The 18,776-nt window shown below is 36.5% G+C and overlaps 1 protein-coding gene and 1 pseudogene across 3 annotated transcripts in view; one reads left to right on the top strand and one right to left on the bottom strand.

Moving 5' to 3' along the window:
* PPP4R1 (protein phosphatase 4 regulatory subunit 1) overlaps positions 1 to 18,776 on the top strand; it is a 75,144-nt gene that overhangs the window by 17,923 nt on the left and 38,445 nt on the right. Inside the window, exons 3-9 of one of the 2 annotated variants that reach the window (XM_023507607.1) lie at positions 1,485 to 1,569; positions 2,395 to 2,501; positions 10,611 to 10,753; positions 11,541 to 11,687; positions 14,330 to 14,437; positions 14,562 to 14,627; positions 15,629 to 15,787. In XM_023507607.1, the coding sequence (XP_023363375.1) occupies positions 1,485 to 1,569; positions 2,395 to 2,501; positions 10,611 to 10,753; positions 11,541 to 11,687; positions 14,330 to 14,437; positions 14,562 to 14,627; positions 15,629 to 15,787 (815 nt within the window). Of the gene's footprint in view, positions 1 to 1,320; positions 1,570 to 2,394; positions 2,502 to 10,610; positions 10,754 to 11,540; positions 11,688 to 14,329; positions 14,438 to 14,561; positions 14,628 to 15,628; positions 15,788 to 18,776 lie in introns of those variants that run through there. The other variant, XM_023507606.1, reaches the window with a different exon arrangement.
* LOC100943823 lies at positions 4,368 to 5,365 on the bottom strand (annotated as a pseudogene). The gene has a single exon (XR_002770866.1). The product of XR_002770866.1 is annotated as a proteasome subunit alpha type-6 pseudogene (transcript).

Genomic DNA, 18,776 nt, shown 5'->3' with positions numbered 1-18,776 from the left:
AATAGTTACCTCAGTATTATCTGTTGGAAGCAGCACATTTTGTCATGCTACAATGCACTCCCATGTATAATGCATCCTTCACCCTCACAGCCTGCCCATTGGTTATATTTTCTTGTTTCTGGAACTTCAGTTTATATTTATTTGTTGATTGTTTTATTATATAATATTTTCAAGTTGTTCTCTTAAACATTAGTAACAAAACAAAATATAATAACCATATTTTGTATGCCCTGGTTAGTAACGAATCCAGTCTGTTTTTCACAGCACAGTTCTGGAAGGCATATTTTGCACTCAGAGTCTTCAGTTCCTTATATTTTCTTTTACCTCTTTAGTCACTGTTGCTTGGCTTCTCTGCTTTCAGAGCATGGAAAATTGCCCTTGTTAAGATTACCACACAACATGGCACCAAAGTACCAAGTTCATTGAGGACCTTTCAGTTCTTCCTTGACTTCTGTAGCAGTAATGCTATTTAATTACACCTTTGGACTCTCTGCTTAGTTCCTTTGGATTGTTACCTTCTTAGCTTTTAGCGATTTCTTTCTTAGACTTTTTTTTTTTTTGAGACAGAGTCTCACTTTGTCACCCTTGGTAGAGTACTGTGGTGTCACAGCTCACAGCAACCTCAAATTCTTGGGCTTAATTGATTTTCTTCCCTCAGCCTCCCAAGTAGCTGGGACTTATAGGTGCCCGCCACAACGCCCAGCTATTTTTAGAGACGAGGTCTCACTCTGGGCTCAGGCTGGTCTCAAACCTATGAGCGCAGGCGATCCACCCGCCTCAGCCTCCCAAGTGCTGGGATTACAGGCATGAACTACCCTGCATGCCTTCTTTCTTAGACTTCTCTTCTTCCTCCCGCAGCTTGAATGCTTTTCTCTCCTGGCAGTTTGTTATAATGGTCATTTTAAACTAGATTGTTTTCTCAGTATAGTATTAACTGCTGGTAGAATGTTAGTATTTTTATTGCTATTTCCCCAGCATCTAGCCTACTACTTGGCACAAATGTTAATAAATACTTGTTTATTGAATATGAATTCTACTGGTAGTTTTTAGCTTTCCTTTATTAAGTGAAGTCAGATACCAATTTCATTAGCTTTATCTTGTGTGTAGCAGAGTTACCTCTATCAGTGTTGGGTTTTCTGTGTGTTCATTCACAACTTGTTAGTGTCCTAATTAACATGTAAGTTCTCAACTGATCATTCTGTTTTCCCCATACAGGGTCTGTTTCCCTCTGACCCTTATTCTTTTAGAGAAAATTATAACATATCTGTAGACAAAGGAGAGGAAGCATCCTTCAGTTATTCAAGGTTTCTGGATTGGACCTAAGATTCTCCAGTGATTCTTTATACCATTCCAGAAACATGCTGCTTCAGACAGGCAAGGGGTACATTTTAGTTTCAAAGTGTTATAAGGAGTATTTCTGATGTCTCTGATAGTTGGTGTGGATGACTACAGCTCAGAGTCTGATGTGATTATTATACCTTCAGCCCTGGACTTTGTCTCACAAGATGAAATGTTGACGCCACTGGGGAGATTGGACAAGTATGCTGCAAGTGAGAACGCTTTTAACAGGTATGTGCATATGTTTTTCATCAAAGTAGAAGTGGAAGGGTGGTTTTATTAATTTCAGTAGGGAAAATAAAATCATCCAGTTTAAAGTAGTTTTTAAAGTATGTAATCTGAATTGTCCAGTTTTATTAATACTCATAGCATGACCTTTTTTTTCTTAGTTTACTCCCTAATCCTAGGAAGGACACAGCATTCTTTCTTTGCTTTTTTGGTAAAATAGTACCATTGCTTTTCTGGTATTCCTGTAAATGGCTTGTTGGGGAGTATGTTCCTCGGACAGATGGAACTGTGTGTATTGCTGCAGTGTGCCAGCTGCTGCTCAAGGCCATTAGGACAGCAGTGACGCAGAGCTAGCTCCCCTACTGTGGAACTTTTCCAGCTCTTGTACCCAAATCACCTGTATCAGACAGACTCTTCAGGAAGTTGAAAAGTCTGTTCACATTTTTCGATTATGACAAACTGAAGCCAGTAAAAATATGTAAATGTATAATATTGTATAAGATGTATATATGTGCAATGAGAAATAAGTATGTTTTTTCATTATGATAATTGAAGGATAACTGTTCAAAGTAGATTTTCAGTGACTTTAGAAATTAGCCAAATCCGTTAAATAAAGATAAGAAAAAATATGTTAGTAAATACTCAATCTCATTGTTAAAATCAATACTGACATTTGCCACTTAGGAAAAATTATAGGCTTACTGTATGTTTTAACAATGTAATAAAGAAAATTTTTCTTTTAAAAACTGTATGGATTCTGTTGTTTGAAATTCTAGATGTTGACTATTGATGCCACTGAACAACATGTAATTTTATTTTTCTCTATAGACAAATGGTGGCCCGGAGTTTGCTGGATACATTGAGGGAAGTCTGCGATGACGAAAGGGATTGTATTGCTGTTTTGGAAAGAATTAGCAGATTGGCTGAAGATTCAGGTATATGTTTATGCAAAGAAAGTGAATTTACTCTATTTCTAGGAAGATTTTTAAATTAAATATGTGTTTCTAAAAACTAATGAAAAATTTAATGTAATACAAGATTACTTTTGAAAGATTTCCTAAGGTTGTCAAACTTACCTGCAACACCAAGCAATGGGCACATTTTATAGCAAGCTCTTTTGTTTTAGTTTTGAAAATTTCTCACCAAAACAAGTTAAGGACATTATTTTGCATGATGCATATTCATATTTTAGGGATTAATAAACATTTTAAAAAATAATTCAGAATAAGAAGGGAGGGAGGGGACTGTAAGTGTGAAGTGCTTTCTTTGTGCTTTCTCATTCCCAAAGAAAGTCACCATATGTAAAACTAAAGCTAGTTTATTTTCAAAGTGAAGATAAGAGGGTCTGCTTACGTAGAGGTAAACTTCTGTGAAGCTTAGAAAATGGTAATATTAAGGTTTTTCTTTTTTAATTGTTGGGGATTCATTGAGGGTTAAATATTAAAGTTTTTTGTTTTTGTTTTTTGAGACAGAGTCTTACTTTGTCGCCCTTGGTAAAGTGCTGTGACGTCACAGCTCACGGCAGCCTCAAACTCTCGGGCTCAAGTGATTTTCTTGCCTCAGCCTCCCAAGTTAGCTGGGACTGTAGGCACTCGCCACAACACCTGGCTGTTTTTTTAGAGATGAGGTCTCGTTCCTGCTCAAGCTGGTCTCAAACCTGTGAGCTCAGGCAGTCCACTTGGCTTGGCCTTCCAGAATGCCGGGGTTGCAGGTGTGAGCTACCACTCCTGGCCTGATATTAAGGTTTTTATAAATACATTTTTTATTGTGGTAAAATTTACATAACCTGAAACGTAACCATTTTAAGCTAATACTAAGTTTAAGCATATCTTTATACTTGAGTTTAGAAATAATCTAGACAAAGGAAAAAGGATCCATCACTGCTGTTCCTTTGCATAGTAAATACTTGTTTAGATTTATTACTAAATTCATCAGTATATCTTTAGACTCTACTGATTGTTATCATTACTCTTAATTGATCATTTTAACAAAGTATGGAAATCTAGTTGATACTTGCAATATTTTATTCCATTTATTCTTGCTGTTGTTATTATTATTATTTTTTTTTTAGAGACAGGGTCTTCTGCTCTGTTCTCCAGGTGGGAGTACAGTTGTGGATCATCATAGCTCATTGCAGTTTCAAATTCTTGTGCTGAAGCAGTGGTGTGTGCCACCATTCCCAGCTAACTGTTTATTTTTTAATTTTTTACAGTAATGGCGCATCTTGCTGTGTAGCTCAGGCTAGTCTTAAACGCCTGGGTTCAAGCAGTCCTTCTACCTTGGCCTTCCCAAGTGCTAGGATTACAGATGTGAGCCATTTTTCCCAGCTGTTGTTACTATTGCAAAGTCTGGTAGTCTAATTTTGTTTTTTTAGGTAATCTTGATTCTCTTCCTGATTGCTTTTTTTTTTTTTTTTTTTGAGACAGAGCCTCACGCTGTCCCCCTGGGTAGAGTGCCGTGGCATTACAGCTCACAGCAACCTCCAACTCCTGGGCTCAAGCGAGTCTCTTGCCTCCGCCTCCCAAGTAGCTGGGACCACAGGCGCCCGCCACAACGCCCGGCTATTTTTTGGTTGCAGCCGTCATTGTTGTTTGGCGGGTCCGGGCTGGGGATTCGAACCCGCCACCTTAGGTGTACGTGGCTGGCGCATTAGCCGGTTGAGCTATAGGTGCCGAGCCTTCCTGATTGCTTTTTAAATTTCCTTTCCTTGACGTTGTGGGGTTTGCTGTGATGTATTTAGGTACAATTTTATGTGTTTTATTCAGGATTTGTCTTGCTTCTCGAATTTGAAGATTCTCGTCTTTTCATTAGATATTTCATCCTTCAGTTTTTTTGTTTTTTTTTTCCAAAAGGATTATTTTTATTTATCCAGACCCCTAACCACTTCATAGCAGGAGGAGGAGTGGGAGAGCTTCCTTTCTCAGTCCAAGGGCCTCCATAGTGTTGGTCTATTGGTTCCAGACACGCAGACAGGTGGCATCGCAGATTTGGTAAACTAATAATGCTTAATCTCTCTCTGCTAGAGCAATGAGGTAAACATCAGTCTCTGCTTCTGTAAGAATCCTAAATTTAGGATTCTCAACTAACTACTCCAACTTCTATTTCTGAAGGTTTGAAATCAATTGACAGAACAGTAGACAGGCATGTAATCGCAGTTTCCACTGTCTGTTCAAATGTCCAATGAAATTTCTTCTTCACTTTTTTTCAAGGAAGCTGGTTGACTCAGTTTATTTAACTCCTGCTGCAGTGGCTTTAAACCCACAGTAGTAATCTGCAGGATCATACTTGTACACCTGAGGGCCTTATTCTTCATCTGTACCAGTTAAAGTCATATACCAAGAGGCCTCATCTCAGCGTTCTGTGTGTAGTCCTGAGAAATGTCAGCGACTCTTTTACACAGCATGTCCACGGGCATCTCATAGCCATACTTGTATTTCCAATTAGCTGCCTCATTGCGTGCCTTCTGTACCTGGGATCTGCTGTCAGCTGTCATTCCTGTCATCACACAGCCAGTGTTTTAGGTTATCTTGAATAAGTGAGTCACTGTGCTGGAATCCAATAATTTATCAGGTACTTTCTTCTGTGTGACAATTACTGCACAGTCTTTCCCTCTGACACCTACTGATGTAAGGCCACCTTGGTTAATAGCTTTAAAAGCATATTCTACTTGGTAGAGCCGACCTTCAGGTGAAAACATGGTAATGTGGCGTCAAAACTGTGCTGGAAACACAGGACATTTTGGTGCACCGACTATGTCAAGCACAGTGTCTGGGCCCCTTCACTGTTTTTAATATTGTCTCTCCTTTATCTTAAAGTCCTATTTTTTTTTTTTTTTCCAGTTTTTGGCCGGGGCTAGGTTTGAACCCACCACCTCCGGTATATGGGGCCAGCGCCCTTCTCCTTGAGCCACAGGCGCCGCCCAAGTCTTATTTTTAAAAGTTGTTTTGTGTGAGTAGGTGTATTTTAATAAGATAAAAGTATTGTATTTTTCTATGGTTTTTAACTGTTCTTTATCTCTTATCTGCATTTTGCTAATTTCTGTCAGCAAAGTATTTACTACCGAAGTCTAACCTTTCTGCTGATTGTCCTTTTTTTTTTTTTTTTTTGCGGTTTTTGGTTGCGGCTGGGTTTGAACCCACCACCTCTGGCATGTGGGACTGGCGTCCTACCCCTTTGAGCCACAGGTACCACCCGTATCCAATTTTTTATTGTTCTTAACTTTGTTTTTAATTTTCAGCAGTCTTTGGTGCTTTTTTTCCCCCATTATCATATTTTTTTCAGTTACTTTACATTTTTTTAATATCTTTAAAATAGAATGTTGAAAATGATTGAAACCTCTGAAACAGTGATTTTCAACTAGTGTGCTATGAGAGGATCTTAGGTGTGCCCCGAAAATTTTTGAGGATCATTAATTATTTTCAAAAAAATTTCAAAGTACAGTAAGTATATTCGTTCATCTTCTTTTTTTGATCAACATAATTTAAGTGTGCTGCGGAAGTTTATAGGTTTTAATTGTTCCATGAGATAAAAATGGTTGAAAAACATTGCTCTAAAAGATTGTTATATGGTGGCTCATGCCTGTAATCCTAGCACTCTGGGAGGCCGAGGTGGGTAGATTGCTTGAGCTCACGAGTTTAAGACCAGCCTGAGCAAGAGCGAGACCCTGTCTCTAAAAATAGCTAGGCACTGTGACAGGCATCTGTTGTCCCAGCTACTTGGGAGGCTGAGGGAAGTGAATTGCTTGAGCCTAGGAGTTTGATGTTGCTGTGAGCTAACAAAGTGAAACTGTGTCTCAAAAGAAAAAAATATAATAGAAGATTGTTGTGTAGTTAGTCCTCTGTAGTGTCTTAATCTTTATGCTACTAAAGGCTCATTTTCTTATTTTTTTAAAATATATTTGGATTGTAAGTTCATCTTTAGTGGGCCTTCATAGGAATATGGTGGTATTGGTTCATTCTTCATTTTGGGAATGAATGAAGTTGTTTACTGCGCTCAGGGTTGTGAGCAAGTAGAAGTAATTTTATAAGTTGATTTCTTATATGTGTATGTATGTGTTTCTATTATGTGGAGGGAGAGTGAATTCTCAAACTATGCCTGGATGTGTAAAATTGAAACTCAAGCCTGTTAACAAATTTATGCCCAATTTTCAGAAATAATATATTTGAAGCAATTTTTAAAAATTCTTTTGAGTATAACACACTGCAAAAAATACATGTATAGCCCCACAAAGTTTCCCAGAGTTAAGGTTCATGTAATTAGTATTCAGATAGATAAGTGGAGCTAGCATCCCAGAAATCATCTCAGTGTACCTCCTAATTTCTGTCCTGTCACCTACCCCAGTGTTTTTCAACTGTTTTTATCTCAGGCACACTTGAGCCTATAGTTAAACTTTCATGGCACACTTGAATTATGTTTATGATTATGTTTATGATTAAAAATAAAAAGTAAAAAAAAGAGTATACTTACTTTGAACTTCTTTTGAAAGTGATTTAATTAATAATCCTCAAAAATTTTCGTGGCACACCTAAGATCCTCTCAGGGCACACCACTGGGCCTCGGCACACTGGTTGAAAATCACTACCCCATAGGTGAGCATTTTGACAGCTAAAGGTCTGCCTGTCTGAACTTTATATGGGATCATACTGAATGTATTCTACATCGTTATGTCTGCTTTTTTATATTTCTGGAGTTCGTGTTGTTATATGTAACTATATTGACTGACTTTCACCCGGTCTGTTACATGAATCTGTTGCAACTTACTTGTTTATTGTTCCTTTAGTGGACACTTGGATTGCGTCTAGCTTTAGGCTGTTAAATGTGATGTGAACCAAGGAGTCAAGTAAAGCACAGGTATACACATTTCTGTAGGTGTATACTTAGAAGTGGAGTCACTGGGCCATAGGATATGCAGAGATTTGTCTTTAATAGATATGTTACAAAGTTTTTCAAAGTGGTGTTCACAATTTGTGATCCCTTCAGCAGGTCTATTATTTCACAGCACAAGTTCATTTTAAATTTTGCCAAAGGGGAATGGGTGGGTGCCCAGTAGTATCTCTCTGTGGTTTTGGTTTACATTTCCTCATTTGCTAGTGAAGTTGAGTATCTGGTTATTGCTTATTTAGTTACCTTTTCAGAAATGTCTGTTTAAGTCTCTTTTTAAAAATTGGCAGTCTTTTTTTAAATAGATTTTCAGTGAGCTCTGTGTCCTTTATAAAAGTGTATGAAATGTATCATTTTTGGGGCTGGGAGCAGTGGCTTATGTCTGTAATCCCACGGGAGGCCAAGGCAGTGGATTGCCTGAGCTCACATATTTGAGACCAGTCTGAGCCAGAGTGAGACCTTGTCTCTAAAAAATAGCTGGGTGTTGTGGTAGGCACCTGTAGTCCCAGCTACTTGGGAGGCTGAGGCAAGAGAATTGCTTGAGACTCTGTCTCAAAAAAAGAAATGCATCATTTTCCATTCTGTGGCTTGTCTTTTCACTCTTATAATGGTGCTTCTTTTTAGAAGAGAAGTTCTTTTCTTTTACGGGTAGCACTATTTGTATCTTCTGAGGAATTGTTTTGCTACCTCAAAGTGATAAATGTTTTTCCTGTATTCTCTAAGTTTAAAAGCTTTATTGCTTTTGCCTTTGACACTTAAGTCTATCTCGCACCTGCAATGTATTCATGTGTATGATGTGACGTAGGGGACAAGTTTCTTCTTTTTCTCTCTGTTTCTTTCTTTTTCTTAGAGACAGGATCTCACTCTGTCGCCCATGCTGGGCAGTGGCATCATTGTAGCTCACTGTAGCCTCCAACTTCTGTGCTCAAGGCATCCTCCTGCCTCAGCTTCCCAAGTAGCTGGAACTACAGGGGTACACTACTATTTCTAGCTAATTTTTCTACTTTTGTAGAGACAGGGTCTTGCTATTAACTAGTATTTTTTTTTTTTTTTTTTGAGACAGAATCTCACTATGTTGTCCTTGGTAGAGTGCCATGGTGTCACAGCTCACAGCAACCTCAAACTCTTGAGCTTAAGCGATTCTCTTACCTCATTCTCTCAAGTAGCTGGGGCTTCAGGCGCCTGCCACAATGCTTGGCTATTTTTTTGTTGTAGTTGTCATTGTTTTTAGCTGGCCCGGCCAGGTTTGAACCCCCCTACCTTGTTATATGTGGCTGGCACCATAACCACTGTGCTATAGACACCGAGCCAACTAGTATGATCTTGAACTTACAGCCTCAAGAAGTTCTCCTGCCTCAGCCTCCCAAAGTTCTAGGATTACAAGCTGAGCCACTGTGTCTAGCCTCTCTCTCTCTTTTTTAAATATGAGCAGCTAGTTGACACAGCACCATTTATTGAAAAGGGAATCTTTCCTTGTTTACCTAGAACCAGTTGTCTACACGTGCCTGAGTCTGTTTGTGGAATCTGCTTTGTTCCATTTCATCTATTTGACTTTGAAGAAAGAGAAGTCACTGATTACATTCTTAACTGAAACTATGACTGTGTCCCCTTCTTGCTTCAAAAATATCTGTAGATGATAAGGTCAATGTTAACTTAGTGAATTCAAGAGGAAAAGTAGAGGCCTATATGTCTGCTTTTTAAGAAATTAGGTTCAAGTCTGTCTTAACTTCCTGTGGCACAACAGTATAATAAAAATTCCAAATATTGGTTTGTTGATAGATTCTGAGCTTTATAAAATTCTAGTGTGTTTTCTACTGATATATCACCATGTTAATTTCTCTTTGTTGAGGTCTGAAGTTCCAGTGGACACATTTATACACATCTCCCTTAAGGTGATTTTAATAATGAAGTCATTAATAGATACAGAAGTTCTAGTAAGGTTTGATGTGATGACTTATTACAGACAGTCCAGTGTGTCTGTGTTCTAGTCATTTGGGTGTCCTCTGTGAATTGCCTATTTTATCCTTTTTCTTATATTTATTTGAACAGTTACCTTCCTTGTATGTTTTCCTTCCTAATACTTTGTTATACATCTTTTCTCACACTGTTTTGCCTTTTGACTGAGTATGATTTCTGTTCTCTAAAATGAAGTTTTTATAGAATGAAATTTGTTGAGTCATTTAGTCTTTTTTGTGTATTTTGTCTTTTGGGAGAAAAAATTTTGGAAGGTTCCAAGATTTGAGCTGCCTTTTTTAATGATATCTTAGTACTTTTTATCTTTTTATTTTTTTTTTTAGCAAAAGTTTAGAACTTTATTTCACCTGTAATTTGTGTGTAGTATGCAGTAGGAATCCTTTTTACCACACAAACTGGCTGATTTCCCAACTTTATTAGACAGTTCATCCTTTTGAAACTCAGATTGTAAACGCCATATTTCTATTATAATCTGTCTCCCTTGTTATTCGTTTATCCTCTTTGAGTTTTAGTGGAGTCTAATTATAAATTTTTCATTTATTGAATTGAGTTGAGATTGGGAGCCATTTCTTATGACTTGCGCTAGGAGATTCTTAAGGTGGAATTTATAGATAATGTATCAAAATATTATGTAAATTTCAGATATTTAACCCCTGTCACAGTGTGGCACAATGTAGGTGATGAATAAATTAATTTCTTCTAAGAAATAGTTACATATTCAGTACTTACTATAAACAGCATCTTGGGTTGGGGGTAAGGCCTTCTTTTCACTCATGGTTGTGAAAAGGATTCCTTAATTAGAGAACATTTTTTTAAGTCTTATACAGAGGATGAAAGTCCAAAGCCTTCCTAGACAGTGTCAAGCCTAGGTAAAGATTTTGTTACTATGCCTGTAATCCTAGCACTGTGGGAGACCAAGGCGGGTAGATTGCCTGAGCTCACAGTTTTGAGACCAGCCTGAGCAAGAACGAGACCCCATCTCTAAAAATAGCTGGGCGTTGTAGCGAGCACCTTTAGTCCCAGCTACGTGGGAGGCTGAGGCAAGAGAATCACTTGAGCCCAAGAGTTTGAGGTTGCTGTGAGCAAGGATGTCACAGTACTCTACTGAGAGTGAGACTCTGTCTCCAAAAAAAAAACAATTTTGTTACTACGGCAGAAGGTGTTTGCTCATATTGCTGTTATTTCAATAGAACCAACTGTGAGAGCGGAGCTGATGGAACAGGTGCCTCATATTGCATTGTTTTGTCAAGAAAACCGGCCTTCAATACCATATGCTTTTTCCAAATACTTATTACCTATTGTGGTTAGATATCTTGCAGATCAGAATAATCAGGTAAGAGTACTATTTAGATATTCTTAAGGGAAACTGATGTAGCATAATATATGTGGAATGACTAACTAAATGATCTCATTGGGATGTTTTTTCCTTTTTAACTTCATTATTCTGTTTTTCAGAAATGATCTTAGACAAGCTATGTTAAGAGTTAGAGAAATCTAATAGGTCTCGTTAATGCCATTGTAGACAATGTATAGTAACTGTACTGTCATTTGTGAGGTTTTTTTTTTTGCAGTTTTTGGCCAGGGCTGGGTTTGAACCCGCCACCTCCAGCATATGGGGCTGGCACCCTACTCCTTTGAGCCACAGGTGCTGCCCACTTGTGAGAGTTTTGAGATACACACAAATCAAGAAACAAAATCCATGTGGATAGAAACAAATGAAGCCCTCCTAGTAACACCAATAAGCTGAGCAAGTTGAAACTTGCACGGGTGAATCAGAAAGGACACTGTTGATTGTGTTCCTTGGAGGTGAAATAATGGACCGTAACACAGTCTGTCTCAAACTTCGATAGGGACTCATGTACCCTCCTCAGTGTCCCTGAAAATATTTGTGTGACGTTATTTACAAGCATAGCTTTTGTGTTTTCACTTCATCTATTCTAACACAGTCTGCCAAGTCTGGTCTTTGTAATAATTGATGAAAATAGGCACGGATTATTTATTTGCAAAGTTTTGCCAGTTTTTGATCCCTTTAAGATGAGAAGTCTTTAGGTTTGTAAAAATCAAATGGTAGTTTTGTTCTGTCACCTTTGTACTTTGTATATATTGTTGTTTTTCTCTAGGTGAGGAAAACAAGTCAGGCAGCCTTGCTGGCTCTGCTGGAGCAGGAGCTAATTGAGCGATTTGACGTGGAGACTAAAGTGTGTCCCGTCCTCATAGAACTGACCGCCCCAGATAGCAATGATGATGTGAAAACAGAAGCTGTGGCTGTAAGTAGAATAACATTTTTCCATTTAGGCAAAATTGAATGACAGGAGATGCTCATTAAATGTTAGGTTGCTTTATCCCATTTAACACATATCTATTAAAGTAGCCACAGGTGTTTAAATTTGAAATGTAAATCAGGGTTAGAAAAGGACATGAAGGCTTACAAGGATAAATGTACTTTCACATAATAAGAAAATAACAAGTAACTGTAAATTTATTAATTATGTCAAAATGGAAAGATACAATGGTTGTTATCAGTGCAGTTGAAAAAAAAAACCTTGTGATGAATGAAAAAACATTTGAACCCTTTTAGTTTCTATTGACCACTTTTCTTGGCTCTGTAAGCACAAAGAAGTAAAAAAATAATACTTGGCTTCTGCCTTTGACAGTGTGATTGTTGGGAGAAGGGTGGTCAGGCAAGTAATTTAGTTATGATATATGATGTCAGTAATTAGCATATATAGGTTGAGTCATTAGGCACATAATACAGTCAAGTACAAGTGAGTTTCTGGGTTTTCTTATATGGTTAGCTAATATTCTGATTATTTGGGAACCATCATAATTAGGGCATGAATTAGAGCAGTTGTTCTCAATCTTCCTAATGCCCCAACCATAAAATTATTTTTGTTGCTACTTGATAACTGTAATTTTGCTGCTGTTATGAATTGTAATGTAATTATCTAATGTGCAAGATGGTCTTAGGCGACCCCTGTGAAAGGGTTGTTCGACCCCCAAAGAGGTCGTGACCCACAGGTTCAGAACCGCTGAAATAGAGTAATGTATGATATGATTCACATCTGTGGTTCTGGAGTTTAAATAATGATTCTGATAATAAATTAGAAAAGTAATAAATTTACCTTAAAATATATTCAAATCTGTTTGGATAGTGAGAGTTTACTATTTAAACCTAAAATAGTGTAGTTATATCTTTCCTTATATTAAAAAATTACACCAAAATTGTACAGTACTTCCTGATCATCATTAGTGGAATGAATTAAGATGATAGCTCTAGTCTTCTTTCTCTTGAAAAATTTCTTGACTCCATTATTTTATTTTTAAGATGCTCAGTTAATCATTAAGTATGTGAGTCAGTGACATTCAGTTCAGTCACAGTGTTGTTCACTACCTGTGCCTGATTCCAAAGCTTGTTTTTTTTTTTTTTTTAATTCAGGATTTCCTCAATAAAGGAAACCAGTTTGGACCTTGGCATAATCTTTGGTTTATATTGAGCAGAGTTTAACTTACTCTAAGTTACTATTTTTGATGGGATTTAAAATTGGTAAAACATTATAACAAGACTATATCCAGCACTAGTAGTAATATCATGATATTCTCTTATAATTGGCTTATGTTTATTTTTGTCACATTTTATATTCCCTGGCTCCCAAATGTTCCTCTACCTTGGGAATGATTCATCTAATAAATTGAGTTATGTGACTCCAGTGATGCAGTATAACTTTGGATCTTTAAGTAGGAACTTTAACTAGGGCTTGGTGATGCTTATTGAAAAACAAAGCTGGCTTTGGAATATAGGAGATTAGGCATTATCTTTAGGTCTGATGATGGTAAGATTTTGTTAAGGAGTGTACTGAGTCCATAGATCAATTTGGAGAGAATTGCCTGCCCTGATAATCCATGAACATAGTAGATCTTTTCATTTATTTAATTCTTTGATTTATATCAATATTTTACAGTTTTCAGTAGAAAGATTTTGTATGTACTTTGTTAGATTTCATTTTTTAAAAAGCACTATTTGTGAATAATACTGTTCTTAGTTGGCAATTTATAGAAATACAGTAAATTGTTTGTGTTTTGATATATGGCCTAATAACCTTCCTTAACTAACCTAATTGTTTTAGCTGCTGCTTTGTAGATTTCCTTGTGATTTTTCCATGTAGACAGCCATGTCATATATAAATAGTTTTCTTTCTTTTCAATCTTTATGCTGTTTACTTTTTTAAAAATCATATTTGCAATCTAGCAGTGGATATACTTGATCCATGATGACAGACTATCAGATTCGTCCATGTTAACCACGGGCGAATGTATTTAAGTAACAGAGGACTCGTTTTCAAATAGTTAATCCTGACTTTGCCTGGCACTATGTTAACTGAAACATGTCCATATTGAAACTCTTCCTGCATTCCTTGGAACCAGAGTTGTACAAAACCAGGACCTGGTTCTAGCATCACAAGCTTCAGTTAAGACAATGCTTTCTAAGATGAGGACTGCCTCTATGTAGTCTTCTTTTTAGCAGTACGGATGTGTTAAATCCAGATCCTTCTTAGGGATAATTATTCCCTATGAACAGTCACTACTTATTTTTTTAACTTGGAAAGTATAGGGGTTTTTTGGTTTGTTTTAAATTTATCATGCAAAATTATTATTACAATAGAAACTGGACAAAAAATTTTAGGATTTTCTGTGAATTTTATTTAGTATTGGTTAATTTTATTGATGCTGGTTAATATCTAATTTTGTGCTTCCTACTTGGATAAACAAGATGAAATTTTTCAGTTGACTATGAATGTTTTCTGAGATATATGCAATATAATGGTGCCATATTACATTTTTTATGTTTACTTAGATTATGTACTGAAAAAGCCTTAAAGATATTTTCATTGTGTTTTTGTTCTTATTTTAGATAATGTGCAAAATGGCTCCCATGGTTGGAAAGGATATTACAGAACGTCTTATCCTTCCTAGGTTTTGTGAAATGTGCTGTGATTGCAGAATGTTTCATGTTCGCAAGGTATTTTTTTAATAATTTTTTTTCTACTCAAAAACACATAGTTCTAGTAACGTATTGATATGTGAAATTTAAAAGGTAAAAAAACTATAATGTTTTGAAATCTCAATGATGCTTTTGTTGTCAGGTCTGTGCTGCCAATTTTGGAGATATTTGTAGTGTAGTTGGCCAGCAAGCTACTGAGGAAATGTTGGTGAGTATTGCAGGTGTGAAAGAATAAGCAATGTAACACATACAGTTTGAAATACTTGACACGTATCCCAAAATTTTATAAACACAATCCCATGAATGTAAACCAGAAAGATAGTAATAACTTTGAATTTAGGGGTTTAAATTTCTGTAAATCTAGGTACTTGAATTGTGTTTTGATAAAAATACTTTTTATTAGAAAATACACATATATGTCAGAGCCATTGCTTTTTTAATTTTTAACCTCTTCTGTTTCTATGAAGGAAATCAATTGTTTATTCAATTGAATTTTTAATTTTATTATAACTTTCATATATTTTATTTCACACATTAAATCCATATCAAGTTAGTTTTAAATAGTATGTGGATCTATGTGGTTGGTATAGAAGTTAATATAATGAAAGGGTTTTCTGAAGCCATCTGTTATGCAAAATAATTAAGTTTAGGTACAAGCTCTTAGATAACATTTAAACTATATTTGTTGGGAGTGTTTTTTGAATTTGCATAGTCAGTTGGGAGAGGTGATTTCTTAAAAAGTGCTGAGTATTAATACTAAATTATTCTACTTCTTAAGAACATCTAATATTTAAAACTCTATGAAAGCAGAAAATTGGTGGGGTACAGTGGCCTTATGCCTAATCCTGACACTCTGGGAGGCTGAGGTGGGAGGATCACCTGAACCCAGGAGTTTGAGAACAGTCTGAGCAAGAGCAAGATCCCAACTCCACAAAAAATAAAAAAGGTAGCCAGGTATGGTAGCACATGTCTTTAGTCCTCGCTGCTGGGGAGGCTACAGTAGGAGGATGGCTTGAGCCCAGAAGTTGGAGGTTACAGTGAGCTATGATGAAGCCACTGTACTCCACCCAGGACAACAGAGTCAGACTGTCTCAAGACAAACACAAATAGATAAAAAAAAAAAAAAAAAATTATCTATGAGAAGCACAAAATGAAAGAGAAATAACTACCGAAACCTCTGACTAACAGAACCCTTTCTTTCTTACGTAGCTGCCTAGATTTTTCCAGCTTTGTTCTGATAATGTATGGGGAGTCCGGAAAGCTTGTGCTGAATGCTTCATGGCGGTTTCGTGTGCAACATGTCAGGAAATCCGACGGACTAAATTATCAGCACTATTTATTAATCTGATCAGTGATCCTTCACGTTGGGTAGAGTTTTATTTAATTATCATTTTTTAAAAATAAGACATTTGAATCTGTTTTAAAATGAACATAATATTGACTTCATAATTTAAGAAATAATTTACAGCCTTTAAGATATATTATTGTTTGAGGCTGGGCATGGTGGCTCACACCTGCAATCCTTGGGAGGCGGAGGTGGGTGGACTGCCTGAGCTCACAGGTTCGAGACCAGCCTGAGTCAGAGTGAGACCTCATCTTTAAGAATAGCCAGGTGTTGTATTAGGCTCCTGTTGTCTTAGCTACTTGGAGGCTGAGGTAAGAGAATCACATAAGCCCAGGAGTTTGAGGTTGCTGTGAGCTGTGATGCAATGGCACTCTAGCGAGGGTGAGATAGTGAGACTCTGTCTCAAAAAAAAAGAAAAGCCACATACACCAGAGCAGGCGGGTTGGAATCCAGCCCGGGCCTGCCAAACAGCAATGATGACAACTACAACCAGGAAAAAAAAAATAGGTTGGCATTGTGGTGGGTGCCTGTAGTCCCAGCTACTTGGGAGGCTGAGGTAAGAGAATCTCTTAAGCCCAAGAGTTGGAGGTTGCTGTGAGCTGTGACACCACGGCACTCGACTCAGGGTGACAGCTTGAGACTCTGTCTCAAAAAAACAAAAAAACACCAAAACAAAAAATAAACATATTTTATTGTTCGTATGTTTAGAAATGGACTGTGGAAAGGCTATCATGTTAACTTTTGTAACTGGACAAAATTTCTTTACAGATATAAATCTTTTTGATTTTTTTTTTCTATTGGCTTGATGTATTTTGTTAATTAATTTTTTAGATGTCAAACCAACTTTGCATCTTTGGAATAATTCCCACTTGATGGTAGTGTATATTTATATGTTCCTGGATTCAGTTTGCCAGTATTTTATTGGGTTTTTTTTTTTTGTCCTTACCTTAACTGATACTGGTCTGTAGTTATCTTTGATTGCTTTGACTAGTTTTATTATCAGAGCAATAATGGCTTCATAAAAGGAATTGGGAAGTGTTTTGTTCTCTTCTGTGTTTGGGGAGAATTTGTACAGAATTGGAATTAATACTCTTGTGTATGTCTGGTAGAATTCAGTGGTGAAGCCATCTTGGCCTGGGCCTTTATTTGTGGGTAGTTAAGTACTAATTCAGTCTCTTCACTGCCTATTTTTCAGTAGTTGGTGTCTTTCTAGGAATGTGTCCATTTCATCTTAAGTTATCTGATTTGTTGGTACATGATTATCCATAGTATTCCCATATAATCTTTTCATAAATCAGTAGTTAGGACCCTTCTTTCATTTCTGGTTCAAGTGATTTGAGTCTTATCTGTTTCTTGGCCATTCTGCTAAAGGTTTATCATTTTTGTTGATCATTTTGAAGATGAGCTTTTGGTTTTTTTGGTTTTCCTATTGTCTTTTTTATTAATTTCTATTTTAATCTTTATTATATTTTCCTTTCTGCTTGTTTTTGGTTTGGTGTGTTCTGCTTTTTCCAGTGTCTTTGGGTGGAAGATGAGGTTATTGATTTGGGGTTTTTCTTCTTCCTTTGAATTACCATATTTTGCTGGGTACAACATGCATTCACGTATAATACACACTTGAATTTTTGGTCCAAATTTTCAGTAAAAAAACTTTTGAGGGGGGAATGGATGGAGGGAGGGGGATTCGAGGGTTCACTTCTGTGGTTCATCTTACAAGGGTACAAGTGAATCTTTCTATGAGTAGAATATGAACGTTTAACACAATAACTAAGAAAATTACGTGAAGGCTATGTTAACCAGTTTGATGGAAGTGTTTCGGATTATTTGTGAAAACCCCACACTGTACCCCAGAAGTGCATTAATGTACAGTTACTATTCTTTTGTTTTTTTTTTTTTAGTTTAAATTTTTATTTGTTTATATTTAGGTACTTATTTTTTATATTACAGAGGAATTTTAGCATTTATTTCATAACATTATGGTATAAGAAATTTTATGTAACAGGTATTTATAAAACATGAGAACAGATATAAGGTATAAGAAATTTTATGTAACAAATTTACAATATTTATGCATCATAGAAGGCTAAGAGCTCTTCATCACGGTCAATATCGAAAGTATCATTTTCTTTGATTTCTTCATTACTACATGGTATCTTCTGGAGAGTCGCTTTCCTTATCCCAGTAAGTTTCATCATCCTCAGTTGATGCATTGGCTGATGCTGCATTTTTAAAATGGTTTCACAGCTGCTTCCTTCTTGACACCTTTCCACAATCTGGGGATCCAATCAGAAACCTGGGCATAGGTGATTCCTGATTCTGCCTATAGATGTTAAATCATTACCAGCTGACTGTATTCATGACAGTCAGTCTTTCTTCATTAGGGCCTTAATGGGCTTGTTTACTGATGCATCAAGAAGCTGCATTTGGCTGGTTTGCCCACCAGGTATCCCAGCAAGTCAGGGTTTCAAATCTGCTGTGATTGCTTTTGCACTTTGTGTAAGATGACCAGATTTTAACATTGGTAAAGTGGGACACCATTGATTTTGGGGGGGGGGTTCTTAATTAAAAATTTGGTCTATATGAAGCAACAGAAATTTTCATAAAATGCAAATATATTGTAATTTTTTTTAAAGTGAAATTTACAAATATACATTAACAAAATTATGTATAGTATTATTTTATTCTTTGGCATATTTTTTGTTTGAGTGCATTTCTTTTTAGTAGATTGCTGTCGTTTTTTAAAAGGTCATGAAACTTCACAAGAATTTGTTGAATTATATTTCACACATAAAATGGCTTTCAAAGTCTCAACACTTATTGTGATTTTTCTGATGTCCACACTTTATTTACTGTAGGAAAAACGCGTTCAGTCGCAGCATTAGTTCCTGGTAAGGACAGTGCGTATCCCACAATTTTTAGTGCATTATTGTATGGAACATGGTTTGTTTCAAAATGATGAAATATTTCTAACAATTTGTTCTCTATTGTGATTTTTGCTGATGCCCAAGATTT

The sequence above is a fragment of the Otolemur garnettii genome, unplaced genomic scaffold, assembly GCF_000181295.1.
Source record: "Otolemur garnettii isolate 467f Iridium unplaced genomic scaffold, OtoGar3 scaffold00193, whole genome shotgun sequence".
In the NCBI taxonomy this organism is placed as follows: Eukaryota; Metazoa; Chordata; class Mammalia; order Primates; family Galagidae; genus Otolemur; species Otolemur garnettii.
Note: the sequence above shows the minus strand (reverse complement) of the source record. Positions and strands in the feature narration are given on the sequence as shown.